The sequence below is a fragment of the Rosa chinensis genome, chromosome 4 (assembly GCF_002994745.2).
Source record: "Rosa chinensis cultivar Old Blush chromosome 4, RchiOBHm-V2, whole genome shotgun sequence".
Classification (NCBI taxonomy): domain Eukaryota; kingdom Viridiplantae; phylum Streptophyta; class Magnoliopsida; order Rosales; family Rosaceae; genus Rosa; species Rosa chinensis.
Window position 1 is genome coordinate 55,222,949 of NC_037091.1, and position 25,891 is coordinate 55,248,839.

At 39.3% G+C, this 25,891-nt stretch overlaps 3 protein-coding genes and 1 pseudogene across 5 annotated transcripts; 1 reads left to right on the plus strand and 3 right to left on the minus strand.

Annotated features, from left to right (window-relative positions):
* Positions 1-4,227: 4,227 nt before the first annotated feature.
* LOC112196552 lies at positions 4,228-6,718 on the minus strand (annotated as a pseudogene).
* Positions 6,719-7,229: 511 nt separating this feature from the next.
* LOC112196551 (geraniol 8-hydroxylase) lies at positions 7,230-9,378 on the minus strand. Its single transcript, XM_024336913.2, has 2 exons — positions 8,348-9,378; positions 7,230-8,054 (listed from the first exon to the last, which is right to left on the minus strand). The coding sequence occupies exons 1-2, from the start codon at positions 9,242-9,244 to the stop codon at positions 7,443-7,445; spliced, it is 1,509 nt and encodes a 502-aa protein (XP_024192681.1). The 5' UTR covers positions 9,245-9,378; the 3' UTR covers positions 7,230-7,442.
* Positions 9,379-21,205: 11,827 nt separating this feature from the next.
* Positions 21,206-22,802, minus strand: LOC121052991. Its single transcript, XM_040519247.1, has 2 exons — positions 22,669-22,802; positions 21,206-22,459 (listed from the first exon to the last, which is right to left on the minus strand). The coding sequence occupies exons 1-2, from the start codon at positions 22,696-22,698 to the stop codon at positions 21,530-21,532; spliced, it is 960 nt and encodes a 319-aa protein (XP_040375181.1). The 5' UTR covers positions 22,699-22,802; the 3' UTR covers positions 21,206-21,529.
* A 199-nt stretch (positions 22,803-23,001) lies between these two features.
* Positions 23,002-25,874, plus strand: LOC112200281 (OVARIAN TUMOR DOMAIN-containing deubiquitinating enzyme 4). 3 transcript variants are annotated; one of them, XM_040518919.1, is made up of 6 exons: positions 23,002-23,159; positions 24,173-24,294; positions 24,691-24,731; positions 24,999-25,097; positions 25,372-25,542; positions 25,742-25,874. In XM_040518919.1, exons 1-6 carry the CDS (start codon positions 23,021-23,023, stop codon positions 25,770-25,772), a joined length of 603 nt encoding a protein of 200 aa, XP_040374853.1. In that variant the 5' UTR covers positions 23,002-23,020; the 3' UTR covers positions 25,773-25,874. The 3 variants fall into 3 exon arrangements, with proteins under 3 accessions (XP_040374853.1, XP_024197079.1, XP_040374854.1); XM_024341311.2 differs by having other exon boundaries at positions 23,119-23,254; XM_040518920.1 differs by lacking the exons at positions 23,002-23,159; positions 25,742-25,874 and adding an exon at positions 23,286-23,488 and having other exon boundaries at positions 25,386-25,522.
* The last annotated feature ends 17 nt before the right edge of the window (positions 25,875-25,891 follow it).

The following is a 25,891-nucleotide window of genomic DNA, read 5'->3' on the forward strand; positions in this document are numbered from 1 at the left end:
AATAGAGCAACCATTCAAAGCTCACTCTTCTTCTTGCTTCTTCAATAAACTTTTAGTTCTCTCTACCTCTTCCTTCAATAGTGGCTCCCTTAATTGATGTTGGCTTGGAGGTCGGTAACCCGGGCCAAATTGACCAACCGCTTCAACAAACCTCTTGAAGCTATCACGATCAACGGCATGAAAAGGAATCCCGGCTTCATACACCCATCTAGCCAAGTATTGATGCACATTATGTGTTCTTTGCTTGAAAAGTGCATCATTGATATTTTGTTGTCTCATCTTCCTACTTCCATCCAATGAAGAATCCGGATCGATGGGGGTTGCAAAACGGTCCATAGGCCCAAGAGTATGCGGCATTCTTCTTATCCCTTGACTCGCTTCATTGTCTTCATCTCCTTCAAAAATGACTTCTTGCCTCACTTCTGCTTCATGTCTACTCTTTTGTTTCTTCTTACTCTTTGCCTCTTCAATAGCATTCTTGCATTTGGCTTTATCCTCATCCGAAGACTTTTTACAAGGAGCCACATTTCCCTTGATGTGGGCAATATGTTGCTTCATTCGATATATCCCACCACTAACTAATTTCCCACACAACTTACACTTCAACCTATCCAAGTTTGAGGCATCTGCCAACTCCGCATATTCCCATCCAATATCACCCGAACCACGCTTCAATGATGAACCCAACTCTGAAATTGGATTAGATGCCGAGGAAGATGTAGTACCCGCCATTTTCCTAAATAAGTAAAAAGAGTATTCAGTAACCAAAACTGCAATAGCAGCAAAACAGAGCCAAACAGTAACTATGATATGAACCTTCTATTAAAAAAAAAAAAAAAAAAACCAAATGACTCAGAGAACTAGAGAAGTAAGATCAAGAGCAATGGAATGGAGAGAATCAAAAACATTCAAAGCATCCCCTCCCATTTCAAACATTGCCAAATTCAAGTATTCAACCCTCTGCAATTGATAATAACTTAATTGTGAGTTCATTATTCTCTAAAAAAAAAAAAAGAAGGTTGTGAGTTCAATGTTCATCACCACTAACTAAGAAGTCTAAGAGAATAACATAATTAACTGATTCCAGAAACAACAAATGGCTCAGAGAAGTAAGAACTAAAAGGAATAAAGGATCACAAATTCAGTAACAACAAAACAGAGCCAAACAGTAACTAAAAGGATCACAAATTCAGTAACCAAAACTGCAAAAGCAGAAAAACAGAGCCAAATAGAGGCTAATTCAAAAATCAAAAGTCCAACACAGGTAACAGGTTACACATTAACTAAAACAACCTGCAATTCAATTAACCAAAACTGCAAAAACAACCTGCAATTCAATTAACCAAAACTGCAAGCAATTCAGTAACCAAATCCAACTCAAAAGGCAAACAAAACAGAGCAAAAACTCCACACAACCAACTAGTACCACCCAAATCACATAAAGCACTAAACTTGTTATCCCTATCCTGTTTTCAGGATCTGGGTAATTGAAAAGGGATTGAATCAATGGATTCCAATACACAGAATTGCAAAACCAGAACACAAAATATGAAAATAATCATCAAGCTTCAAGCAACATTCCAACCCTTATTCAAACCAACAGCGTTCAGCAACTAACCAAGAATTCAACATTCAAGCATATTCAATATTCAATATTCAACCAAGCATTATTTGAATTTTGAACCAAAGGCAACTAACCAAGGCAGCAACTTACCAAGAAATTGAAGATTCAAGAATCGGGGCTGGCGAGCTATTCAAAATTGCAAATGGAGCTTCAAGAATCGAGCTTCAAGAATCAATATTCAAGAATCAACTTCAAGATTCGAGCTTGATTGTGTTGAACCCAGAAGGCCAGAAATCGAACCCAGAAATGGCGCTTGAAGAATCACCAGGCTTCGTCCTTGAAGAATCACTAAGCTAGAAGCCTTGAAGGCTTCAACCCATAAATCGAACCCAAAATCTAACCCAGAAAGGCCTGAAAAGAAATCGAACCCAAAAATTGTGAGATTGAAACCCTAGAAATTGAAATTCGACTGAAACACAAACACACAAATCCGATTTACCGGCGAGCTGGAGAGCAAGAGAGCTGGCCGGAGACTCGGAGAGAGACTGAGAGTCTGAGGGACGAGGGAGCGGCGTTCGGCAGCTGCGTTTCGATTTCGTCGAGAGTCGAGAGTCGAGAGTTCGAGTTTAGGGCCTTAGGCTGATTGAGTCTGAGAGAATTAATTAGTTAAAATTGATCGATTTTAAGAAAAAAAAAATTAAAAAACCCGCCTAGGCGCCTACCGCCCAGAGCCCGCCTAGTGCTGCCCAGCCCCGCCTAGGCCGCCTAGGCGGCCGACTTTACCCCCAGCGCCTAGCTCTCTCGACTAGGGGAGAATCGGGACGGGAATACTGCGCCTAGCGCCTAGGCGCCGCCTAGGCGGCCGCCTAGGCCGATTTTTAGAACTCTGCCTTATATGATACACTGGCCTTACTTTCTTTTTCCTAATGCATATATGTTGGTAATTGGGTGGTGATGAATTAATTTATAGACTGGCTTCATTTTCGGTTGGATTACTTTTTAATGGACTATATTGTTTATCATTTCTAATACCCTTCCATATGATCTGTAAGGTTAGTTTGCCAAACACGGGGCGAGCACTTCTTCAAACAGATCTTAATCGAATTGCTGAAACTGCCGGTACTTCTACCTATGAAGGTTTGAATAGTGTTTTGAAAGGTAAACCTTAATTATCACTTCTGTTTGATCTCGAACATTTGGTTTTCATTTAGTTTTCTTTTCTTAAGACATTTCTTTTTGGGGTGCTATTTGGTTTGACTAGAGACATGATTCAAGTAATGCATGCCCTAACTAACCAACTTGATGGAGATTGGTAAACACCACTTGCGTCGCGGAACTATTAATTTCAAAGTGAGATCATACAAATATCTTATGAGATATAAATTCATTTTACATCCTTGAATTTTACATTTAAAATTGTATATGCACTGGGACTCCTAATTTGACCATCTTTGCCCATATACTTTTCAATTTTATCAATCAACTAATTCATTAATTTGTTTCATATATTGTTGATTTGACGAGTTCATGTGAGTCCATTTCAGTCTTGACAATGTAAGAGTATTTTTAGCAATGCTAGCAATTTTTGAGTCAAATTTTAGCTAAAGTAGCTAAAAAGTCATTTTACCTATCCACTTTAGAATTACGTCTGCATCAATGCTCCTTATTTTAGCTAGTTTTGAATTTATATTATTTTTAAATGAATGTTAAATAGTTTAAATGTATTTATAAATTACATAAAATAACTTAAAATGAATGTTTTAAATTATAGAGAGCCTCATCCCGCTCTCTATATTTAGGAGCGAGATAGCTAAAAGTTATAATAGAGAGTCATTTAGGAGTCTGGTGCAGCTGCTAAAATAGATAAAAAGCTAAATATGCTCTCCAAAATAGCGAAGGAGCCACAATAGAGAGTCGGCTAAAGATGCTCTAATAGATGTGTTTCTTGGCTGACACAAGGACAAAAACTAATTTGAATGGGCTTCCTAAGCAATAATTCATAAAGAAAATGATAGATTAGATCATAGTTGACTATGATTAATCAAATTGGAGAGCACATGAGATTAGATTAAAATTTCAGGGCCACAAACAATTTTGAGTGTAAAGTTTAAGGAGGTAAAATGAATTTAGCTCTTAAAGATTTGTTATTATGGAGACATTTGTAGTTTCTTGATGTAAGGGTTTCTATTTAATATCCAAAGAATAAGTAGGAAGAAAAAAAAAACAACAGAGAATTGGGGAGATGCTTATCTCCTAAATTCCTAATTGATTTATTATTAATGGATCGGAAGAGGGTTACACAAAACGTCATAAAATACTTTTCATCGGTTATTGTTTAGGTATTCTGATATGATTTTGTACTACTATCTTTGGTTACAGATACAGTAGTAGCCTTACTCCGGCATCCGATCATTTCATTTCGGATTTGGATCAAAACCTGCCTCATTGACAAGTCTAGTGTTAGGGTTGTATTTTTTTTTTTTTGGCACAAGTTAGGGTGGTTGCATTAGATATAGGAGAAATTAGCAATTAAGTATATTTAAACTGAATGTTTTAAATTAAAAAAAAAATAATAAATAATTTATTCTTGCTATTTATATTTAGGTGTAGAGCTCTTTAGAATCTTGGTAGAAAAATTAATGCTCTAACAAAATAGCTAATAATTATGTAGAAATCAATTATGACTTCTTGGGCTGAGCTCTAAGAGGGTGAGCTATCTGTAAGGTGAGGCCAAACTTCTCTTCCATGTTCATAGTTTGTGGCACGACTCCATCTTCAAGTTTCCAATCAAAGCAATTAATAAGTGAACCCCACATCAAGTATAACATTCTCATTGCCAAAGGCAATCTAGGACATATCCTCCTCCCACCACCAAATGGAATAAGCTCAAAGTTTCTTCCCATAATATCAATTTCATTGCCTGATCCTATAAATCTTTCCGGCTTAAACAAGTCTAGATTGTCCCAAGTGTCGGGGTCTCTGCCTATGGCCCAAGCATTGACTAGAACTTGTGTACCCTTTGGGACAATGTACCCTCCGATTTCTACATCTGATTCAACTTTTCGTGGAATAAGAAATGGTGCTACTGGATGCAATCGAAAAGTTTCTTTGATTATTGCTTGCAAGTAAGGAAGTCGAGCAATGTCAAATTCCTCAACTAGCTTTTCTTTTCCAATCATTTGCCCAAGCTCTACTTTAGCTTTAGACATGATTTCTGGGTTGCGCAGTAGCTCAGCCATTGCCCACTCTGTTGTGGCCGAAGTTGTTTCAGTACCAACAGTAAATAGATCCTGTATGTAATGTATCAGTATCAAATGTAGGCAAATAATTCTTAATAAATAAAGCATGCACCAACAATTGTACTACATTAACAAATTATTTACACAAATGTAATATACAATAAGATATCCGTATTAACGTATTATTTAGGAAAGGGTGCGACTATTGTCACCGTACCAACTACTTTGTTCACCCTACATTTGCTTCTTTTATTAAAAAACCAATACACTCTAATGCAAAATTACAATTATGGATAGTATTTTATTAATAACTACATTGTATCTTACTTACATCCTAATATCATATCAAACATTTACGCCCATATCAAACTTAATTTCAATATCAATCTCATCATTCATGTTAAAGCCTAACACCTTAATTTAGCATCCATCATCAAATTTTATTGTTTGTGATTCTTGAATCCTAGCTTGCACTTTGTTCTGTAATACTCAACCGAACATTCTGACACTATTCAGTAGAAGTCTACTAAATATTTTTATATTATTCGGTGGGTATTACCAAAAACTTCAAATGATTTTTTTGTTATAGATTCATTTGGTAAATCTTTACCAAACCCTAAACGATCATTTGGTAAAGTACTACCGAACATCTCATTAAGTTTTAGCAAAGTCTTACCGAACAAATGAAATGGCATTTTTTTTTTGTGAGTTGTAATGAAATTTTACACTTGAGGCTAATTTGGGAAGAATAAGTAGGTAAACTAAGCAAATTATAATTCTAATATATATATATATATATATAATATATATATATATATATATATCTATAAATAATTAGGGTGAAAAAAGTATGTAGGATGAACAAAGAGTCTAATAGGGTGGCAATAGCTGCACCCTTTAGGAAAATATAACGTCCAATAACTAGCACGTACTCCTGAAGCAATTAACTAATTAGATTATGAAGTGCGTATGATAAAATTACTAACCAGAATGAGATGTTCAATTTGTGCCTCGTCCATATCTTCATTTCTCTCTTTACTGATGTTTATAAGGATATCCAACATATCATTACTTGTGACATACTGGTACCCTTTTCTTGATTCCAACCTTTACTGATGTTCAATTTAGTCACGCGTCGCCTTATGCCTTGGGGGTCAAGCTTCCTAAGCAAAGGGAAAAAGTCCACCATATTTGGTTTCCCTACATCTTCCATTGTACCTCGAACATTCTCCTTGAACTTCCTAGCCGTCTCGCTACTCGGGTCAGCTAAATCGACCGAAAAGATAGTCCGGGACAGCAGATTCAGAGTGGTTGCGAAGGCAGCCTTTCCGATCTCCACTGCCCTACCCGCCCTCATGCTTTCATAAACATCATCTATGAGGTGTTGCACTTTCACACGCCGGTTGGCTTTGTTAGCGTCCAGAATTTTTGCGGAAAACAAATGGGAGTTGCATATTTTTCGAAGATTTCTCCATTTTGGTGATACGGGTAGAAATGGCAAGCTGTAGTAGCTGTGATTGCAGGCGTGGACACAATCTGGGACGGTTCGGTTGCAGAAGACTTGGTCATGAGTTCGGAGGATTTGTTTGGCCAGAGTTGACGAGGAAACTACAACTGTGGTCACCTGCCCTAGTTGCAAACTGATTATGGGGCCGTAGCGTTGAGATAGCTTAGTGAGGGAGACATGGGGTTTGTCTCCAAGCTCAAACAGATTCCCAATCAGTGGAAATGGCTTTGGTCCCGGTGGAAGAAGCTTTCCGGGTATGGCTTTCCTTCCTGCAAAAGAATGGAATGCTTGGATGGAGATCCAGGCAAAGGCAAGACATAAGATTATGGCGAATACGAAATCCATATCTTAGGTTGCGTTCGTTACAACTCTGAAACACAAATGCTCCTAGTAGAGCTCCCTTATATGAAAAACCTTTTCAATTTTGAAAGTTCTGGCATTTAAATTTGAGAGGGACTTTAGGTTGCGGGTGATACAGTTCACACGATTTTGGATCATTTCTGATGTCATGACTAGCATGTTCATAATGGAGAACATGTGATGCCAAACTTCAAGTTGATAAACGTGTTTTGTTGTGAGGCACGTACAAGCCTTATTTATTGAGGAGGAGGTTCTGAAGGCTTTTAAGAAAGTCAAGGCACAGTTAGTCAACAGTCAATATTTCTTCATTATGAAGCTTTCTCATTAGAATGCATTGCCATGTGTCACAAATCTGAAAAATAAACTTTTTTTAATTTTTTTTATATTTATGACTCTGGAAAATCGGTTAGAAGTTTGTTTTGTGTGGCTTGCTTGCAGAGACGTATAGGATTACACTTTGTTCCTCTTCTTTTTAGCTTTTTTTTTCGAGTCTCTTCTTGATTCCTTCTGTAACAAATATATCAAAAGCTCCGGTGCCTTTCATGGCCTCTATAGTGTGATTCAATTTTGAAGTTTTGATGAATACAATTTCTCTGTTCATCTGTATTTCAATTCTTATGAAGATACACGCCTCTTTACACCAGTCCCTCTTATTGTGGGTTGGGATTGAATTTACATTGCAATTAAACATCATTATTCTACCACTCTTACCAGCATGACTTAAAACTCACGACCTTTGAATTTTAGTATCCAATAAATAGGTGCTGCTCTTCTATGACTTCTTGGGAACAGCTCTGAGAGGCTGAGCCTTTTGTAAGGTGAGGCCATACTTCTCTTCCATGTTCATAGTATCGGGGAAGACTCCATTTTCAAGCTTCCAGTCAAAGTTGTTAAGTAGTGAACCCAACATCAAGTGTAACATTCTTATTGCCAGTGGCAGTCCAGGACATATTCTTCTCCCACCACCAAATGGAATAAGCTCAAAGTTTTTTCCCGTAACATCAATTTGGTTGTCTAATCCCAAGAACCTCTCCGGCTTAAACAAGTTTGGGTTTTCCCAAGTAAGGGGGTCTCTGCCTATGGCCCAAACATTGATTAGAACTTGTGCATCCTTTGAGATTACATACCCGTCAATTTCTATGTTAGCTCCTGCTTTTCGGGGGAGTAGAAATGGAAATACTGGGTGAAGCCGAAATGTTTCTTTGATTATTGCTTGTAAGTAAGGGAGTCGAACAATATCTGATTCCTCAACTAGCTTCCCTTTTCCAATCACTTGATTGAGTTCCGCTTGAGCTTTGGAGAGGACTTCTGGGTTGCATAATAGCTCAGCCATTGCCCATTCCACTGTGGCTGAAGTTGTCTCTGTGCCAGCAACAAACAGGTCCTATATGTATAGTCGATATATATTAATTGTAATTATTAAATCAATGCATCACAACCCAATATTGTGATCATAAACTTGGAAGTAGAAGTATGCTCCACTCACTAATGAACTGCTCTCTATTAGTATTCATTTATCAATCTACCTAACTTAAAATTCACCTTTCTATTTTTAACAACTAAGAACCTGGTATTAATTTGTACCCACATATTGCTTTAATTTGTAGTAGAATTTAGTGATCGATAAAATTATTGGAGCAATTAAAAAGAAAAACAAAAAGAGTAAGAGTGACTAACCACAAACAAATGTTGGGTATCCGGAATATCCATATCCTCTCTTTTCACTTCACTGATGTTTAAAAGTGTATCCAACATATCATTAGTTGTGATATAATTGCCCCCTTTTCTTGATTCCAACCTTTGATGGATAATTCGATCAAAGATGAGTATCGTCTTCCGGAAGTAGTTCGTTGCGCGCCTGTTTATGCCTTGTGGGTCAAGCTTCCTTAGCAAAGGAAAATAGTCCACCAAGTTTGGTTTCCCTACCTCTTCCATTATACCCCAAAAAGTCTCCTTGAACTCCCTAGCTGTCTGGCAACTCGGATCAGCTAAATCCACAGAGAAGACAGTCTGCGATAACAAATTGAGTGCTGTTGTAAAAGCAGCCCTTCCGACATCTACTGCCTCACCGGCCCTCATGCTTTCATTGACATCATCCATGAGTTTTTGCACCTTTATACGCCGGTTGGCGTGGTTGGCATCAAGAACTCTGGGGCCTAACAATTGCAAGTTGAATATTGTGCGAAGATTCCTCCATCTTGCTGATACAGGAAGCCAAGCCAAACTGAAGTCGGCGTGCTTGCAGGCTTGGATTGCATCTGGGAGGGTTCGGTTGCAGAAGACTTGGTCATGAATTCGGAGGATTTCTTTGGCAAGAGTTGGCGAAGAAACTACAACAGTGGTTAATTGGCCTAGTTGCAAACTAATAATGGCGCCATAGCGTTGGGAAAGCTTGGTAAGAGAGACATGTGGTTTGTCTCCAAGCTCAAACAGATTCCCAATCAATGGAAATGGCTTTGGTCCTGGAGGAAGCCTAGTTCTTGGAATTTCTTTGCTTCTTCTTGCAAAGAAATACAAGGCTTGGATGGTGGTCCAGGCAAAACAAAGGCATATCATACAACTCAAGAGATCCATGTTTATCTTTTCTCTAACTAGCTTGCAGACTCATGAAAGACGCACATGAATCACTGAAACTGTGAACAGGTTACCAAGTTGGCTAATATAAAGGATCTCCAATTTGAATGATTGTGTATGCCAAACTTTTTCTGCAAAATATAAAGGATGATATCTTCTTCTTTATTTAATTTTTTAATTTTTTGTTTTTAGAAGAAAGAAGAAGGTTGAGAACCTAATCATCATAGGTTGTGGCTATATCCTTGAGTATGGGAATAATGACTGAAAGAGAAGTTTTTTTTTTTTTTTTTTTTTTTTTTTTTCCGACTAGACTGAAAGAGAAGTTGAAATTCACAGAGACAACTAATGATCCACCAATTAATTAACATATAGTAAAAAGATCGGAAGGTCAATAATGACTATCATTGGCAATCAACCAACTAAATTATCTCTGATTAAAAAAGATGAGTCGTTGGATATAATTTTAGCGGTAGTAGGACACAAAAGTTAGTATATTCTTGCCAAATTAATTGTGACTCGTTTATTTTTCAAATTTTTTTTATAAATATTTTGGCCAAGTGCGACTCGTTATTCAAAAGGTAAGAAATGCATCTTACATTCTTCCAAAAAGAGGAGAAGAAAGAAAAAAGAACAGAAAAAAAGGAACTGCATGTGCATGTTATAAGGCTTGCTCACCTAAGGAACTGTGAGGGACAAGTGAATCTGACGGCTGAAAATAAATGCACAGTCCTAAAGTGTTATAATTTATGCTTTTATATTTAATACATGTGGTTGAGATGCATCTGTCCCTCACAGTCTCTTAAAACTGTCCCTAAGGTGAGCAAATATGTGCATGTTACTATCAGGTTGGGCAGGAGTTAGGTACTCAATTAAGGCAAGCTCTTAAATTCTAGCAACTCATTTGGCTGGAACCGATCAAGAGTTTAATTAGATAGATAGCACACTGATGTAGTTAAGGTCTACCGAACTAACTTGTTTAATTATGAACCAACAGTTTTGCCATTTTGGTGCAATATATACATTTTAAACAACAGGATAACACATGTATAGGAGGCATCTAACGGCTCATATCAATTTTTCTCCATTATACTTTTACTTTATTTTTTCAATTCTTCTCATTTCACAACCAAGTACTGCTCCTTTGTCTTCTTCAAACCCAAACCCAGGCTTTTTCAACCCTTGATCAGATTCCTCTAAACTCATGGTCTTTTTCAAATCCATGCCTTGTAGACTCTCCATCATCTTCCTTTAAAATCATGGTCATAGCAGAGCTTATTTTCAATTGTTCCCTTCTTGATTGTATCTCACTCTTGCCATTATTTTTGATGTAGGACGAGAATGGGCCCAGTTTAGCTGGAAAACCATAAAAGCAAAGAAGCGGCGTAGAATCAAGAACAGTGGTTGGAAAATAGGTAACTCACGCGCAATGAGGTTATTAGCCGCTGAAATATTCAAGAAAATTTGGTTTTGGATTTTTCCGGTTTCTCATGCAAAAAGTCAAGTATTAATTGTGAATCAGATGAGGATTAATTTTTGGCCAGAATGTCCGTTTGAGACGCATGATACCTTTCCAGAATGGAAACAACGAGATCTTCAAAACTCACTTTAGTGAGCCCCATCAGATTTAGGCCAAAATATACCGTTTGTTGTAGGAAATCAGAAATTGAGAGATAATCGCTGTGTATTCTCATTGATAATAAGGGCCTCTTTATATAGAGGATTGCAATGCATAGAGTTAGAAGCATACAAGGAAAGATAATCTCTAGATTCTTCTAATTAAACCCTATTACCACTAGGTCAAGTAACTTAGAATTTGGACCAAACAAAAATAGAGATATCCTTAAACATTCCCCCTTGTGTTGTCCAAACGCGGTGCTTCTCTTGTTGCCTCGTTAAAAACCTTGCCGAGTAACAAAAACCCAGTGGGACAAAAATAACCTCGGTCGAAGGGGAAAAAGAGCACAACACACCCTTCACGTTTCGAGGTGAACATGTAGACACAGTGGCGGAGCCAGAGTTTCATATCAACTAGGGCACTCAGAAATTTTAGAAAAAAAAAAAATTAGAATTTAAAATATATCCTAAAATTTTAATAAAAAATAATAAATTTGATAAAATTATAGTAAGATTAATATTTTTAAAATGACATATTTTATTAGTAAAATTTATTACTTTTAGTTATTAGACAATTTTTATATTATGGAAAAACTTTAAAATTATAAGAAAAAATTGTGCTAATGTTCATAAAAGAAACGGAAAATTGAGAAAACTAATATTTCTAGATAACAAGTGTGATTCGAACCTGGGACTTAGCACAATTCATGCAAGCCAACAGCCTTGCCACTGCGCCAAGTTGGCTTGTAGTGAAACTAACAGACTCTCAGTTACTTATATTGATTTTCATATACATAAATTAAAAAAAATATATAAAACTCAGTGGGGCACGGGACCCACTGGGTCCCCACGTGGCTCCGCCCTTGTGTAGACATCTCCCCCTGATGTTTGCGCCTCCCCCTAATGACTACGATCATGGGAGTTCAGATAATTTCCGCAAGCCAATTCTTGCCATATGTTTCTCGATCGTGGATTTGGGCAATGACTTAGTAAACAAGTCTGCCTCACTGTCCTCAGATTGAACCTAGTTCACTTTGATCTCGAGGAGAGTCTGTTGTTGCTGATTATGCGTGGTGTTATCGCTTTTGATGTAGCCTTGGCTTATTTGTTCAAAACAAGCAGCATTATCCTAAATGCTCGTAGGCTCATCTGTGGTAGACTTCAAACCACAATTGTTCGAACCTGCGTAATTATAGATCCAATCCATATACATTCACGAACCACTTCGTGAAGAGCAATGATCTCTGCATTGTTCGAAGATATAGTAACTAGGGTCTATTCTATAGACCTCCAAGATGTCACGGTCTTTTCCCATGGTGAACACTTGACCGGATTGGGAATGACCTTTGTGTGGGTCAGAGAGATACCCAACATCAGCAAACCTTCCAAAACACATGTCGTTTTGGGATGGGGATAGTGGAGGCAGGCCAGTGTTGGCTGCGTACCTGGTGTGTTATGGGTCCGAATCCATCATCTCTTTGTAGGGATAGAACAAGCCCATATCAATCATACATCTCAAGTATCAAAAGATATCTTTTACACCAATCCAATGGCGTCGCATTGGCGCAGAGCTATATCTAGCTAACAAGTTCACAACATATGAGATGTCCAGTCTTGTGCATTGGGATAAGTACAATAATGCGCCTATTGTACTAAGTAAGGCACTTGTAGATACCTCTACTAGTGACACTAGTTTGCTATCTCACCAAGCATAAGTAACACCCTCTTTGGGACACCCACAAGCCATGGTGAGGCCCAACCCTACTTGCATCTTGTAGCCCTATGTTCAAGCTACGCTACGGTATCCGGAAGTCGCAAATCCGTCGCCGGGAAGCCACCTTTCCGGCCTTGCAAAGTTGCCTTCACAAACATGCTTTCTAGACTAGAATAGTGATTTTAGTCATCCCACATCTAAGAAAATGTAAAGGAGATGGCTTCCTTCACCTATAAAAGGAATGCCTCCTCCCACTTAAACATGACTCCATTACATCTTTTGTAATCCCCTTGGGCCGCAAGGCTCAACACACTAGTGTAACATTCAAGTGGACGTAGTTTCCCGCTAAGGCGGGAGACGAACCACTATACATCTCGTGTCACTCTCTCTCTCTCTCTCTCTCTCTCTCTCTAAAGCTAACTAGAGATCCCTCGGATCACTAACGTTAACAGCACTTCTGCCTCTAGCACATCTTCGTCATCATCCTTTCAAAGAAGAGGATCCTTTTCATGATCAAGACTATGGATGATCATGGGGGTGCTTGAAGGCTTGACCTTGTCAAAATGCCTAAGCATCTATCGACACGATGCTCAAGTTCTAAACCGAGACATAATCGTGTTCTCCCAAAATCCTTCATCCCAAACTCAGATTTCAAGTGTTCAGCGGTTTTCCTTAACTCTTTAAGGGCTTCTAATGAAGATCATGTCCAACATGAACCGCGATAGAATCCGAAACTTGTTATAGAAACGCATGGGCATATTCCTTCCCAATCAAGTAGTCACTTTAGTGAGCGTTTCAATCTTATTGTAAACACGCTCTGTGGTCTAGAGCCTCTTGACTTGGGTAAATGAAGTTCACCATGAACCTTCATGTATATTCCGTATCTAGATCCCCATAGAGATAAGTAGTGACCACATTTGTAAGCTGCATGTTCAGTTATTCGAAAACTACCAAACTGACAAGGTAGTGGAGTGCAATGACATCCATTACGAGAGAATATGTCTCATCGTAGTCGATTCCAGGGCGTTTTGTGAGAAGCCTTGCGCCATAAGGCGAGATTGCCATCTCTTTTTCTCATCACGCTTTCTAACGAGGACCCATTAGTCAATAGGTTTTATGTCAGGAGGTGTTGGCATTACTGGCTCAGAAAACCTTCCTCTTCGTTAGAGAATATATCTTAACCTGGATCGCATCTTTCCATTTAGGCCAAATCTCTCTACGTTGGCATTCATTCATCAACGGAGCATGGTTCGATGTCATCAGACTCAACAAACTCATGCGCAATGAAATGCGCAACTACATCATCAATCATGATGGAGTTTTTATCCAACGTCTCATGTACACTAGTGTAAGTTTCATAGAGCTCTATATTCTCAGGAATAGGTTCTAACGCTGAGGCGTCCCCCAAAGATAACCATAACCCGGAAGATACTCATGAGACGGATTTTGAGTGTCGATGATCAAATCATTGGAATGTGCCAAAGTATCCTTCAAAATCACGGGCCTCCCACGCATCCTAGCTGAGGCCATGGCCTATAACGCCAGAGTGCCACTCTCTTTGGCATTGGTGCCATGCCTACCTCTGTGTAGGGTGGCGCTATGTCCTCTAGTAGGGACATCTTTCCTTGCAGGCATGTTTGCAGCGTATTTGTGTGATCTCGTCACTTTAATAGGGATCAAGATGAGACATAGTAGGGACAGACCACGACCATTGATGTCGTTCCTGTTAAACATCTGTGTTCTTATCTCCCCCAAAAGACAGGAAGACTGCTTCATCAAAGTGACATCCGCAAATCTAGCGGTAAGGAGATCGCCTTGCAAGGGCATTAAGTGGCGGACGATTATTGGAGTCTCAAATCCAACTGAGTTGCCCATTCGTCTGTAAGGACCTATCATAGTGCGCTGTGGCGGCGCAATGGGCACATAAATGGCTCACTCAAATGTGCATAAGTACAAAATACTTGTACCCAGTCACTAGCTGTAACGCAGGGGTACATTGAGTGGCGGTAGGTCATAGACGAATTAGCATAGATGTATGCGATATTGCATCACCTCAAGTGGATATAAGGAGAGTGGTGCGCATTACCAATGTCCAGACTATCATCGTAGTCGTTTCCGCGAGACCAATTGGATGTGTACATGGGAATATGATGTCCAACATCAGTCCTAATGCAATAACCATCGAAAGTCTTCGATGTAAACTCTTCAGCATAGTCAAATCCAATTGACTGAATATGATGATTTGGGGAGTGAGCCCGTGGTCATATGATATGTGCTAGGAGTGTAGCATAAGCAGCATTAGAAGTGGACAATGGCACGACATGTGACCAGCGTGTTTGTGTGTCAACCAACAACATGAGATATTTAAACGTCCGCAAGTTGGTTGAATCAGTCCATAGAATCCCCATGGATTTGATGTAAGAACAGAATGAGTATTTTCATATTCTTTGCGTAGGACGGTCTCAGTCCTAATTTCCCGAATGAACTGGCTTTGCAAAATGAGCGAGAGGCCTTAGAAGCGACCAATGAGGATTTTCGTTGGGGCTGAGCGTCTGTACCGCTATTAGAAGCAAAATGTGTGACTACATCTCCCATCATGGCATTGGAGCCATGGAAATTAGCATGTATGGCGTCATGGCCACAAGGAGGCACAACCATGGCGTTATGCTCATGGTTGGCGCCTTTTATGGCGTCATCAGATTCTTGCTTCGTTTTGCTCAAAAGGATGGATGTCCAAGTGAACTCTTTAGTAGACGGATCATCATATCATGACCAGGATGACCTATCCTGTCGTGACAAAGCCAATATGTGTCTAAATCCAAGAGATCTTCTCTCATAACTTTATTGGATTTAATAGCTCGAATAGTGACATAGAGTCCACTAGAGAGACACATAAACTTCTCTAAGATGCGCCTTTGTTCGCAATCGTTAGAGGTATTTGCAAAGGAACTCATCTCCGTTCTCTACATGCATTTTCGCATGGAATCCATTGGCAATTCATAGGGCAATTTGCCCTATGAGCGTAGAGAGTTTCTGTGACAGTAATTAAGGTGCCATTTGGCAAGTGGAACTTGAGTTATTCCATGTCCTTGAATTAATTTTGATGGCCCAGCCATCGTAGTCACAAAGTAATATGCTCAGAATCAAAACTGAGTCATAAATGAAAAGAACTCGAAATTGTATTCATAAGCCAACGGAGTACATCATTGTTTCTTTGATCAAAGAAAATCTAATCCAATAAACTAGTTAATGCAAAACAATGGTAGTCGTCTAACTCCTTTCGGTATTTCCAATGTAAATGTGATCAGGTGAGTAAAGAGATGTCGGTGGAGCAAAGCTCGCTTAAGTACTACTTATCTCAAAACCTTCCTAGACGTCACACTTACATTGAGTACACCTACTTTGAAGAAAGACTAATATCATTGGCATCTACTACAAAAGTAATCTAGCAATCGCCTACATCTTTTGGAAAATAAAAAGACTTAATCAAAATCGCCAGTTTCTGGGTCTTGATCCTTGTAGTCTTCCACCCTTAGATCGAGCTTGCCATCTTGATCTTCTTGTTCCATGTAATTTTCTTCCCTTGCTTCACGATACGTCTTGTATGTGTTTGCAACATTCTGGGGTGCTGTACATGCTTTGGCACAATGTTCAGTTGATCCACATCGAAAACAAACATCATTATGGTCAGGCTCCCTTGATCGAGGCGCCATTGGGGCGCGATTTGGACGACCTATGCTCTTAGTGGCGTTACAACCATGGTCGGAGGCTCCGCCTCTCTCTCTCTTCACACGTTGACCTCCACGGTTCCGTGCACGCCTCTCTTGGCGATTTTCTTCCTCTTTAGGGCGAACATATGGACCAGAATGTCCAGAATTGTCCATACTCTTAGGGTTTCGCTCCTTGTGTCCTCTATTGGGGGCGCGACTATAGTTAGACTCCGGAATAGACTTAGTTCCCACGGGTCTAGCATTATAGTTCTTCACAAGAATATTGTCGTGCTTTTCAGCTACGTTTATGGCGCCAATGAGCTCATGAAACCTTGTGATACGTCCTGCATTTACATCAATCCGATAATTCTTTGAAATCATCAGTGCAGTGACGAGGAAGGTAGAGAGAGTATTCTCGATCAACATCGTATCAGTTATGGCATGGCCACAAAACTCCATCAGAGACTTGATACGAAGAGCTTCCGAGTTATAATCAAGCACAGACTTGAAATCACAAAAGTGGAGGCTATGCCATCGCACTTCTAAATCAGGAAGCAAGGAGTCACGAACGTTGCCAAATCGCTGCTCAAGTTCTACCCATAGCTTTCTTGGGTCTTCCTCATTGAGGTATTCATTTTGGAGCGCGTCATTCATTTGCCTTGTCATGAGAATTATGGCTTTAGCTTGTTTTGCTTCAAAAGCAGTAGCTTGCTCAATGGAGAGCACGTTCTGACTAGGCTCTTGGATGGCTCCCAGAAGTCCATCAGCCTTAAGATGTTGGCACACATCTCGGACCCACCTATGGTATCCTGCGCCAGTTGTCTCTAGTGGAACAAAGTTCAACTTGTTCAGGTTACTCATCTTGAAAAACAACACAAGATTAGGGTTAGTTTCGGAGCGAAAAAGGCTACCACGAAAAACTATTAAATTTCTGAGCGTAGTCGCTTCCAAGAAAATCTGATTCCAATAGGGGTTTTGGATTAGATCGAAACAATGATGTATGTGGTCGATCGTTTTCTTCTCAACAAACTCTAAGTTTGGAGGACTCTACAAGCTCCAAACTTGGAGTGAGCACAAAACCCCACAGTTCGGCTATTGGTCTCCCCTATGAAGAAGAAAGGGGGGTAGGAGAAGGGATGATGGAAGTCCCCGAGAAAAGAAGAAGAAATTGAAAAACTTCAAAAACGGTAACTTTTAGAAAAGTTTACCTTGAAAAATTGCCGGAAATATTGACCGGAAAAGTCACCGGAAAGTCGCCGAAAAAGTATTGACCAGCGTTGACTGACCGTTGACCGGAGGTGCTGACGTGGCGTCTGGTTGCTGATGTGGCACTCTGACGCTGACGTAGGCAGCTGACTGGATGCTGACGTCAGAGGGCTGCGTTGACTAGGCTGCTGGGCTTCTACCTGCTACTGGGCCTCTGGGCTTCTTCCTACTACTGGGCCTAGGCTTGATCTTTGGGCTGGGCTTCTTCTGCTTCTGAATTGAGTTTCTGGAGATGCAGACCGAAATGAGAACGTCGGTGCTTCTGCTAGTCGGTCAGGGGCCTTGACGGCCGGTTCCAGAAAATTGTCACCGGTTCCCGGATCCTGGGGTGGCGCTGCAGCTTGTGACAAGAGGTAGCTCTGATTGGTGGATGGGAAGGATGCGAAATCAGGCAGAAGATTGACAGATTCTCTTGGGAGGCCGGTTTGAACACTTCCGATGGCCGATTCAGGTTGATTTCGGCCGGTTTTGGGGGTGGTGCCGCCGGTTCTGGGTTCCTGGGATTGACAGCTTCAAGGTAGGCGGCGGTGGTTTCTGAGATTTGAAGGTTACGAATTTAGGGTTTCAGGGTTAGGGCTCGTGCTGATAACGTGTTGTAGGAAATCAGAAATTGAGAGATAATCGCTGTGTATTCTCATTGATAATAGGGGCCTCTTTATATAGAGGATTACAATGAATAGAGTTAGAAGCATACAAGGAAAGATAATCTCTAGATTCTTCTAATTAAACCCTATTACCATTAGGTCAAGTAACCTAGAGTTTGGGCCAAACACAAATAGAGATATCCTTAAACACCGTTTTAATTATCTGATTATGCATTTAATATTTTTAGGCTAGCTAGTTTTACATTCTTTTTAGGATTAAATTATGTTTAGTCCCTGTACTATGACCCTTTTTGTGTTTCAGTCCCTGACATTCTCAATTAATCTAAAAAGTCTCTAACGTCACAATTTTCATCCAATTAGTACACCCCGTTAACATTCTGTCAATTCATGCCGTTAACTTGATGATGTGGCACTCGAAGCCACACCACCTCAGCATTTTGCATGCCACGTAATCTATAAATTGTCCAATATACCCCCCATGCATTTTCCCCTATTCTTCACCAAAAAATAACTCCAAAGTGAGTGAATTTTTCACTCCAAAAACCCCATCCATTTCCCCCATTCAAACTCCCAATATTGTGTTCTTCAAAGGCGCTGCCGTAACCTTGATCCTACACCACATCATGAAACCCAAAATTTTGATGAGAAGCACCCCCACTCTGCAACACTTATTCAACCCAATTCAAACCTAAAACTCCTCGTTATCTTCCCATTCATAAATTTATAATTACGCACACCGAATAACTGATTTCCATGAGCTCCAGCCTCCTTTAGTCACCGGAAACATAACCTCCGGATCAAAAACAACGTCGCATCCACAACAGAAGCTCCAAAGAGTAAAATCTCTCTGGATTGGAAATAAGCTTCTTCACCATAGCTGCTCAATAGATAACAGATTTTTTAGAACAAAAACGATTTGTTGCAGATCTAGTGTTGCATACAATGAAATTAAATAAAAGAAAAGCATATCTATACATGAGAATCTATATCGAAGCATGAAGAACAACAGCTGAAATTCACCCAAAAAAAAAAAATCAAAATCCAAACTACCCGCACAAACAAACAAAATTAACTCGATCCAGATCTAATCGCTCCATTTCCAGCCAAATTCACACAAAACATACGAAAATAAAGCAGAAACTCACTTTGTTTCCAACCGTTTTGACGTCGCGGCTCTGGATTTCCCACCTTTCATGGCTGAACCTGTCAAAAAACACAAAGAATAGGTGAGAATCGTTCGGAATCGGGCCGGACTCAGTCCAAATCAGCTGAGTTGGCCAGGTTTGGGGTTTTCGGTCTCAATTCAACACAATCCTTCCTCCACCAGATTGAATCTCAGACTCGTCTCCATCCTAAACCCAGCTTCAAGCTGCAAATCGGGAAGCAAAACATCACCGTATTTCCAGACCCGATCTGACCTTTCCTTGCATCCATTTTCTTCGTCTCAGCAATACGAAGCTGTCGGCGTCGAGAAGCCGGAGGTTGAGCTTGAAGGAGTTGAGATCGATGGAGACTTCCAGACACGAACCCGAACCCGACACGGCGGCAGCGCGCAGCAACAAAAAGGATGAGTAGGCATGTGATCTTCAGTCGATTCCCAGCGGCGGTCTGGAGGCCATGACTGGATCTGGCTTTGGATTTTTGAATTTCGATGGGATCGTATTTGGGCTTTTGGATTATAGGGTTGGGACGGGGTTGGAGAGCAAGGAACTGGAATTTGAATTTTAGGGTTGGTTTTAGGATTAGGTTATGGGTTCGGCTTAAACACCCGCAATAGAGGGCATGGAAATTATGGACATTTAGCTATTGGAAAGGCTTACGTGGAGCTGAGTTGGCCAACATTTTGCTGCCACATAAGCTTACAAACGGAGCAATTGGACGGACTGTACCGATTAGATGAAAATTGTGACGTTAGGGACTTTTTAGATTAATTGAAAATGTCAGGGACTGAAACGATGACAGTGTCATAGTATAGGGACTAAACAAACTTTAATCTTTCTTTTTATTTTTGGGTTCTTAGTTTCCTTTTTTAAAAATGAGAGTTTTTTCTCAAATTTTTTGGCGGACTCCAGATTTTCTGGCCATACCTGTATCATTTGGTATCAGAGCGCTCCTTAGCAAATGACGACCAAGCGAGTAGTTCACTACCACCAACCTCAACGACGCTAGTCGGTGACACAAAGCAATTTGGATCGAGGGCGAAGCAGAGCGAATAAGAGTAGATGGAAAAAGGCAAAAAGCTCCGTTTAATGAGAGAGAGAGAGAGAGAGAGAGAGAGAGAGAGAGATCGATCCTCATATGCATGAGAGAGAGAGAGAGAGAGATCGATCCTCATATGCATGAGAGAGAGAGAGAGAGAGATCGATCCTCATATGCATGCCCTCATGTGCTGATCTTGACCGTCCATTTTGAATGGACCAATTCACTTCTCCACCTCCCTCTGGTTCTCGATCTTTCTTTGTTCTCTCATCCTGTCTCTCCATTCACTTCTCCACCACAAGTAGTCTCCAAATAAACATTAGCAGAAAGAAACAGAAAGAGAGAGGAAGGAAAAGTACGTGAGACCCGAGGACCAGTCTTGGGTAAGAGCAAGAGAACTGAAACCCTAAACTGACCACACTGTCCACACGTATCCATGTTTGAGTCTGAAAGAAAATTTATTATTTCTTAAATAAAATTCTAATTTAAGAATTAACCCACATTTTATTATGATTCCCCAGATTTACAGCGCTACTTTTCTCACATTCTTGAATTGAACCCTGCAAATGATGCTTCTCTTCTATAGATAGTAGCTTAGTTTGATTCAGATTTCAAATATGGTCTACACATACATATAAGTAGACCTGACATGGAAAACACAAATTAACCTGACTGATTTGTACATGCATAAGAGGTTCACAAGCAAAATGATAGATACTCGGCTCAGCGCTTATTGAGAATCAATCACATACTATATTCTTCTCCGACTTCTGGAATTTAGTTTGATCTTGTATACGAGGAAATAATTAACAATTCCAACCATTGAATTTCTCAATGTATAGTTATCATACAGTTATCCAACCAAAATCATGCAAATTTCTATACCATAACATGGTATCCCATGCACTCACTTCCAAAGGTTTAAAAATTTATACATTTGGACAGCTAAACCATAGTGCCATTTTTCACCTACATAATTTACATATTCTAAAACATATGATGATGTGTACATTTGTGTATGGAAACTTCCTAACAAAACCAGCAAAATATCTTTTCTTTTCAAGCATAATCTATACAACTTTTCAAGAACTTCGAGATGCATTGCGTCTTACATGACTGAAGTTGCTATTCTTGAAAAGCTTCATAGAAAGCTGTTATTCTTTTCTAGTTTTGTTAGTTAATAACCCCCGTGAAATGATAGCGACCGTGGCGCTTTTCCTTCGAAACTTCTCCTCCGGTTCATTAGCCATGCCGTGTCAAACAAGTCTAGGATATCACCCTGACGATTGCCTCCATTCTTAACATCAGCAGCAGCAGATTTCACTTCTTCCTTGTTGTAGTACTTCTCTTCTGTTTTACTGTGTATGCCGTTCGTTTTATACTTGTTTCCTTCTTTTTTACTTTCAGTCCCTTCTTTTTTACCCTTGGTTAGGGCTTCCTTGTAACTACCCTTCATAATAGCACCAAGAGGTGGAGTACTAGGATTACTCTTCATATTATTATTAGCATCATGCTTTGAGGAATCTAGAAGCTGCTCTGCAGCTCCATTAGCTTTAGCTGCAGCTTCTTCATTAGTATTGTGATGATGATTATTATTATCATTGCAGCTGGTATCAACTACAATCTCCTTCTCCCTCGCACCTTTTGACATTCTCCAGCAAGTCAGCGTACCACTAACAAAATTTAGCATCATAATGGCACGAACCAATCCCCAATCTAAAACCGAACCTTGGTGGATAGAAGAGGGGAGTTTATTCATTGCTTCATCTAATTTTTCGGGGAGGGTTTCTGCGACTTGGACAAAGTCATCAATCTTGTTAAACACGATGCTTGATGGAGGGTAAAATCTCTCTATCATGTTTTCAACAGCTAGTATTCGACCATCAATAAATGATAGGACTGCCATTATGATCCACTGATATTGCATGAAGATAATAATGGGGCTGGCAAATGTTGCAAATTTTGCTGCCACCTTTGCCATTACGCCTAAAGGGCCATGTATACCTTGGACTTTGGTGCAGGCTTTGTCAGCTATCACTAAAATGGAAACCGCACAAGTGTGCAATGGGCGTTTCCTACTCATCATTTTGATTTGGGTTGTTGATTCCTGATAAATTATAAAATTTGAAATCATGTGATATAAATAAAGCAAAAAATAATTGTCAATATTCATATAGAACACACACTTGTACTACGTAGTGCACAATATTATCTTGCCAAATTCACATATTCACATAAAGTGATAAAACTCTCTGTCCATATGACATGATATATTGACAAAATGCTCAAGCAGAGTTGAAGATGGGATGTGCAAACCTGGGACGCAAGCGAAGCCCGGGAATCCATAAATTTTAATCATGAAAACGGTATAATGATTTTCTTTTATATTTATTTGAGAGAGGAATTCCTAGCAGTGTCTAAATTTGAAGCACCTGATAATAGGAAGAAAAAATTGGTGGGTCGTATTGATTTGAGAGGGAGAGCTTATTTTCCTATTTCGGGCGGTGTCAGTTGAAAATGGGTGGGTCGTATTGATTTGAGCGGGAGAGCTCTCTTAGTGACTGACACGTGTTGCTCGTCCAAAAGAAAACCGATCCTAGCCGTTGGTGGGTGAAACTTGAAACCTAAGAAAGCAAATTAGAGCATCGAATTCGATTCTATAATTTTGATGCTGGCTAATTTGGCATCGCACTTGAAGACCAAAAGTCGTGCACTTTGGAGGAATTGTTCTCACATCACTTGTGGGCTTATTCGACGGTTCGCAATCAGTTGCATATCAAAATCAAAATTACCAAGAAGCAAAGAAGGCATGGCATCAATTATTCGTTCTCATAAATTAGCATTTTTTTATGACAACTTCTATTTTGAATTCAAGCAATGCCAAATCCGGAAACTATGTTTGGTAACAAAAATCATGTTGTGTAATGCTCACTTTTCTTCATATATTTGTTGATGTTATGTATGAGAGATTCGTTTCTTGCACAGAAGCACTCTACCCAATCTGGCTTTTGGCTTATCTTTTTCCCGCTTTATTCCTTGCCATTTTGTCGTTTTCATTGCTTCTATCAAGTTTTCCATCGATTTGTTGTTTCCCTTAAGGAGTCTTGTGCATTGGTTATTATGGATAATCACCAAGGTTTGATTTTGATGTTGTAAGACATGCCGTTCATAATGCCTGATTAATTCAATTTTTTTATAAGCCTCTTCGAAAATGGTTGTTTTGAACTTTTGATTCTCAACGTGTAACTCACAAATTGAGAAGTTTTTTGAATCGAAACACCAGTATGAGGCACCCGTTCTTGAATCGCTTGGAATGGAATGATGCGTGAAAGCGTTCATAATAAAGACGCTTACTGTCTGCTCTTGATTCAACACACTTCAAATGTAGAGTACGAGTAGATATATACTGTTTCCAGAAGTTCTTCCCGGCATATTGTAGTTGTTATTGTGTCTTCTTTTTTCTTTGCATAATTTTCTTTGGATGCTATTTTTGGGCTGCACCTGAAACTTATTGGTTCATTTCTATGGTTTAGTAATCTCTCTCCCTATTCTTCTTTTAATTCCTAATCTCGGTTTCTGATCGATATGATGACTAAGCAAATGGTGTGTTAAAGACTTTTTTATTATGAAATCTGATCTTTGAGTAGTGTGTATTTTATTTTGATTCTAGATTTATATCTTCAAAGTAATTTGCTCAATTATTTTCATAATCAACATGAATATATTGATGGTAGAATTTGTTTCTTGAACGGAATATATTTCTGTTGGAGCTGCAAGCATATATTGATCAATCGAATGACTTTATGGTTATTTTGTACAGGCATACGCGGAGATGGAAGGTGTTTGTTTCGTTCTGTGGTTCATGGAGCTTGTCTAAGAGCAGGGAAGCCATCTCCAAGTGACAGCCATCAGAAAGAACTTGCAGATGAGCTTAGAGAGAAGGTACAAGATGAACTCAATTTTATATCCCCATGTTTCAACTTCTAACTTCTTATAAATTGATATCGAGCTTGTTATCTACGGATTAATTGCATCAAGTACATCAACAAGAATTTGACTTATACCCGCTACCAACTTACCAAGCATAGCTTGGTTCAATGATTGAATCCCGTGAACAAAAGATGGTTGAGCTACTTGCAAAAATTTGAAAAGAGAGAAAATTGCTAGCTTTTGGATTGAAATTTGTCCCCATTCTTTGTTACAACTTATCCTGTATGCTTGTGTTTCCAGACATAGAGCTTCTTAATTATTTTCCGTGCTCGGAATTTGTATCAGTTGTTTCCTTTCATTTGTCAAAGCACTCCCAACAGAATTGAAGCTGTTGTATGATTTGGACAGGTAGCAGATGAATTCATTAAGAGGAGGGCTGACACTGAATGGTAAAGATTCTTGAGATCTCTGGATTAGTTATGAACTTATGATTTTGCCAGTTACTTGCTAGAAAAGGCAACTAAGCGACTGCTTAATCTACGGACCTATGCCTTAATATATAGTACTACAATCAATCACTTCTTGTACTTCTCCTAAATATATCATTCTCCAAGCAAATGATGAGCTTCTTCCTCAACTGATAATCAGAAATAAGCCAGCTTCGATACTAATTTTCCATCTTTTTTTTTTTTTTTGGTATTTCGTTTCACTTATAGGTTTCTTGAAGATGATTTTGAGAGATACGTTGTACAGATGCGGCAACCCCACATTTGGGGAGGCGAGCCTGAGTTGCTTATGTCCTCGCATGTCCTGCAGTAAGTTCACTCTTAACAACTTCTTTTGCTTCTTGGGGAATTCAATTATGGCAACCGAGTCACCAGCTAACTATCTCAAAATATCCATGTCGACAATTGTCAAATAGCAAAAATTAAAAACAAATTAAGTTGCCCTGTCTATTGCAAGTCCTAAAACATTTTACAAAATCTTGTGAAGTTGCTCATCAGATAACAATTTGTACAAGCTAAGAAAGTTTCTGATATACAAAGGCTCATATTATTTTAAAATGGTGATGCAATTTTCTACTTCTAGGATACCGATTACAGTTTATATGCGGGACAAGAATTCTAGGAGTCTCAGAATCATAGCTGAATATGGTAAAGAGTATGGTAAGGATAACCCTATCCGTGTACTTTATCATGGCTATGGACACTACGATGCATTGCGTGGTCCAAGTCCAACTACTGGTGCAGCGTCCAAGCCGTAAGATTTCTTGGTTCTTATTAGTTATTATGTGTATTTCATTGAAAACTGTATGCTCTGGCACGGTTAGATTTTAACTGTCCTTACTCCTTTGTGTTTTCACCTTCTGGTCTTACTTTCGAAAACATCCTGCTTTGGTTTTACATCAAACACAAACAAGTTGCTCTTGCACTGACTATTCTTATGTGGTTATTGGCAGGTTGAAACAAAGAACAGAGATGCAGTGTTAGGGCTGTAGTCATAGTGAGAATCTTGAACTGTATTGCTTTGCTTCTAGATTTGATCATCTGTTATGAATAAAATCGTTCAAACATTAGATCGATTCCAATTCATCCTTTTTTTTTTTTTA

Coding starts and splice junctions, on each gene's coding strand:
- LOC112196551 (XM_024336913.2), bottom strand. CDS start 9,244: ATGGATCTCTTGAGTTGTATGATATGCCTTTGTTTTGCCTGGACCACC. Junction 8,055..8,347: donor ATACCCAACATTTGTTTGTG/GTTAGTCACTCT, acceptor CTATACATATAG/GACCTGTTTGTTGCTGGCAC.
- LOC121052991 (XM_040519247.1), bottom strand. CDS start 22,698: ATGGATTCCCGGGCTTCGCTTGCGTCCCAG. Junction 22,460..22,668: donor GGGCTTCGCTTGCGTCCCAG/GTTTGCACATCC, acceptor ATAATTTATCAG/GAATCAACAACCCAAATCAA.
- LOC112200281 (XM_040518919.1), top strand. CDS start 23,021: ATGCTGGCTAATTTGGCATCGCACTTGAAGACCAAAAGTCGTGCACTT. Junction 24,732..24,998: donor AGGAGGGCTGACACTGAATG/GTAAAGATTCTT, acceptor TTTCACTTATAG/GTTTCTTGAAGATGATTTTG. Junction 25,098..25,371: donor ATGTCCTCGCATGTCCTGCA/GTAAGTTCACTC, acceptor TTCTACTTCTAG/GATACCGATTACAGTTTATA.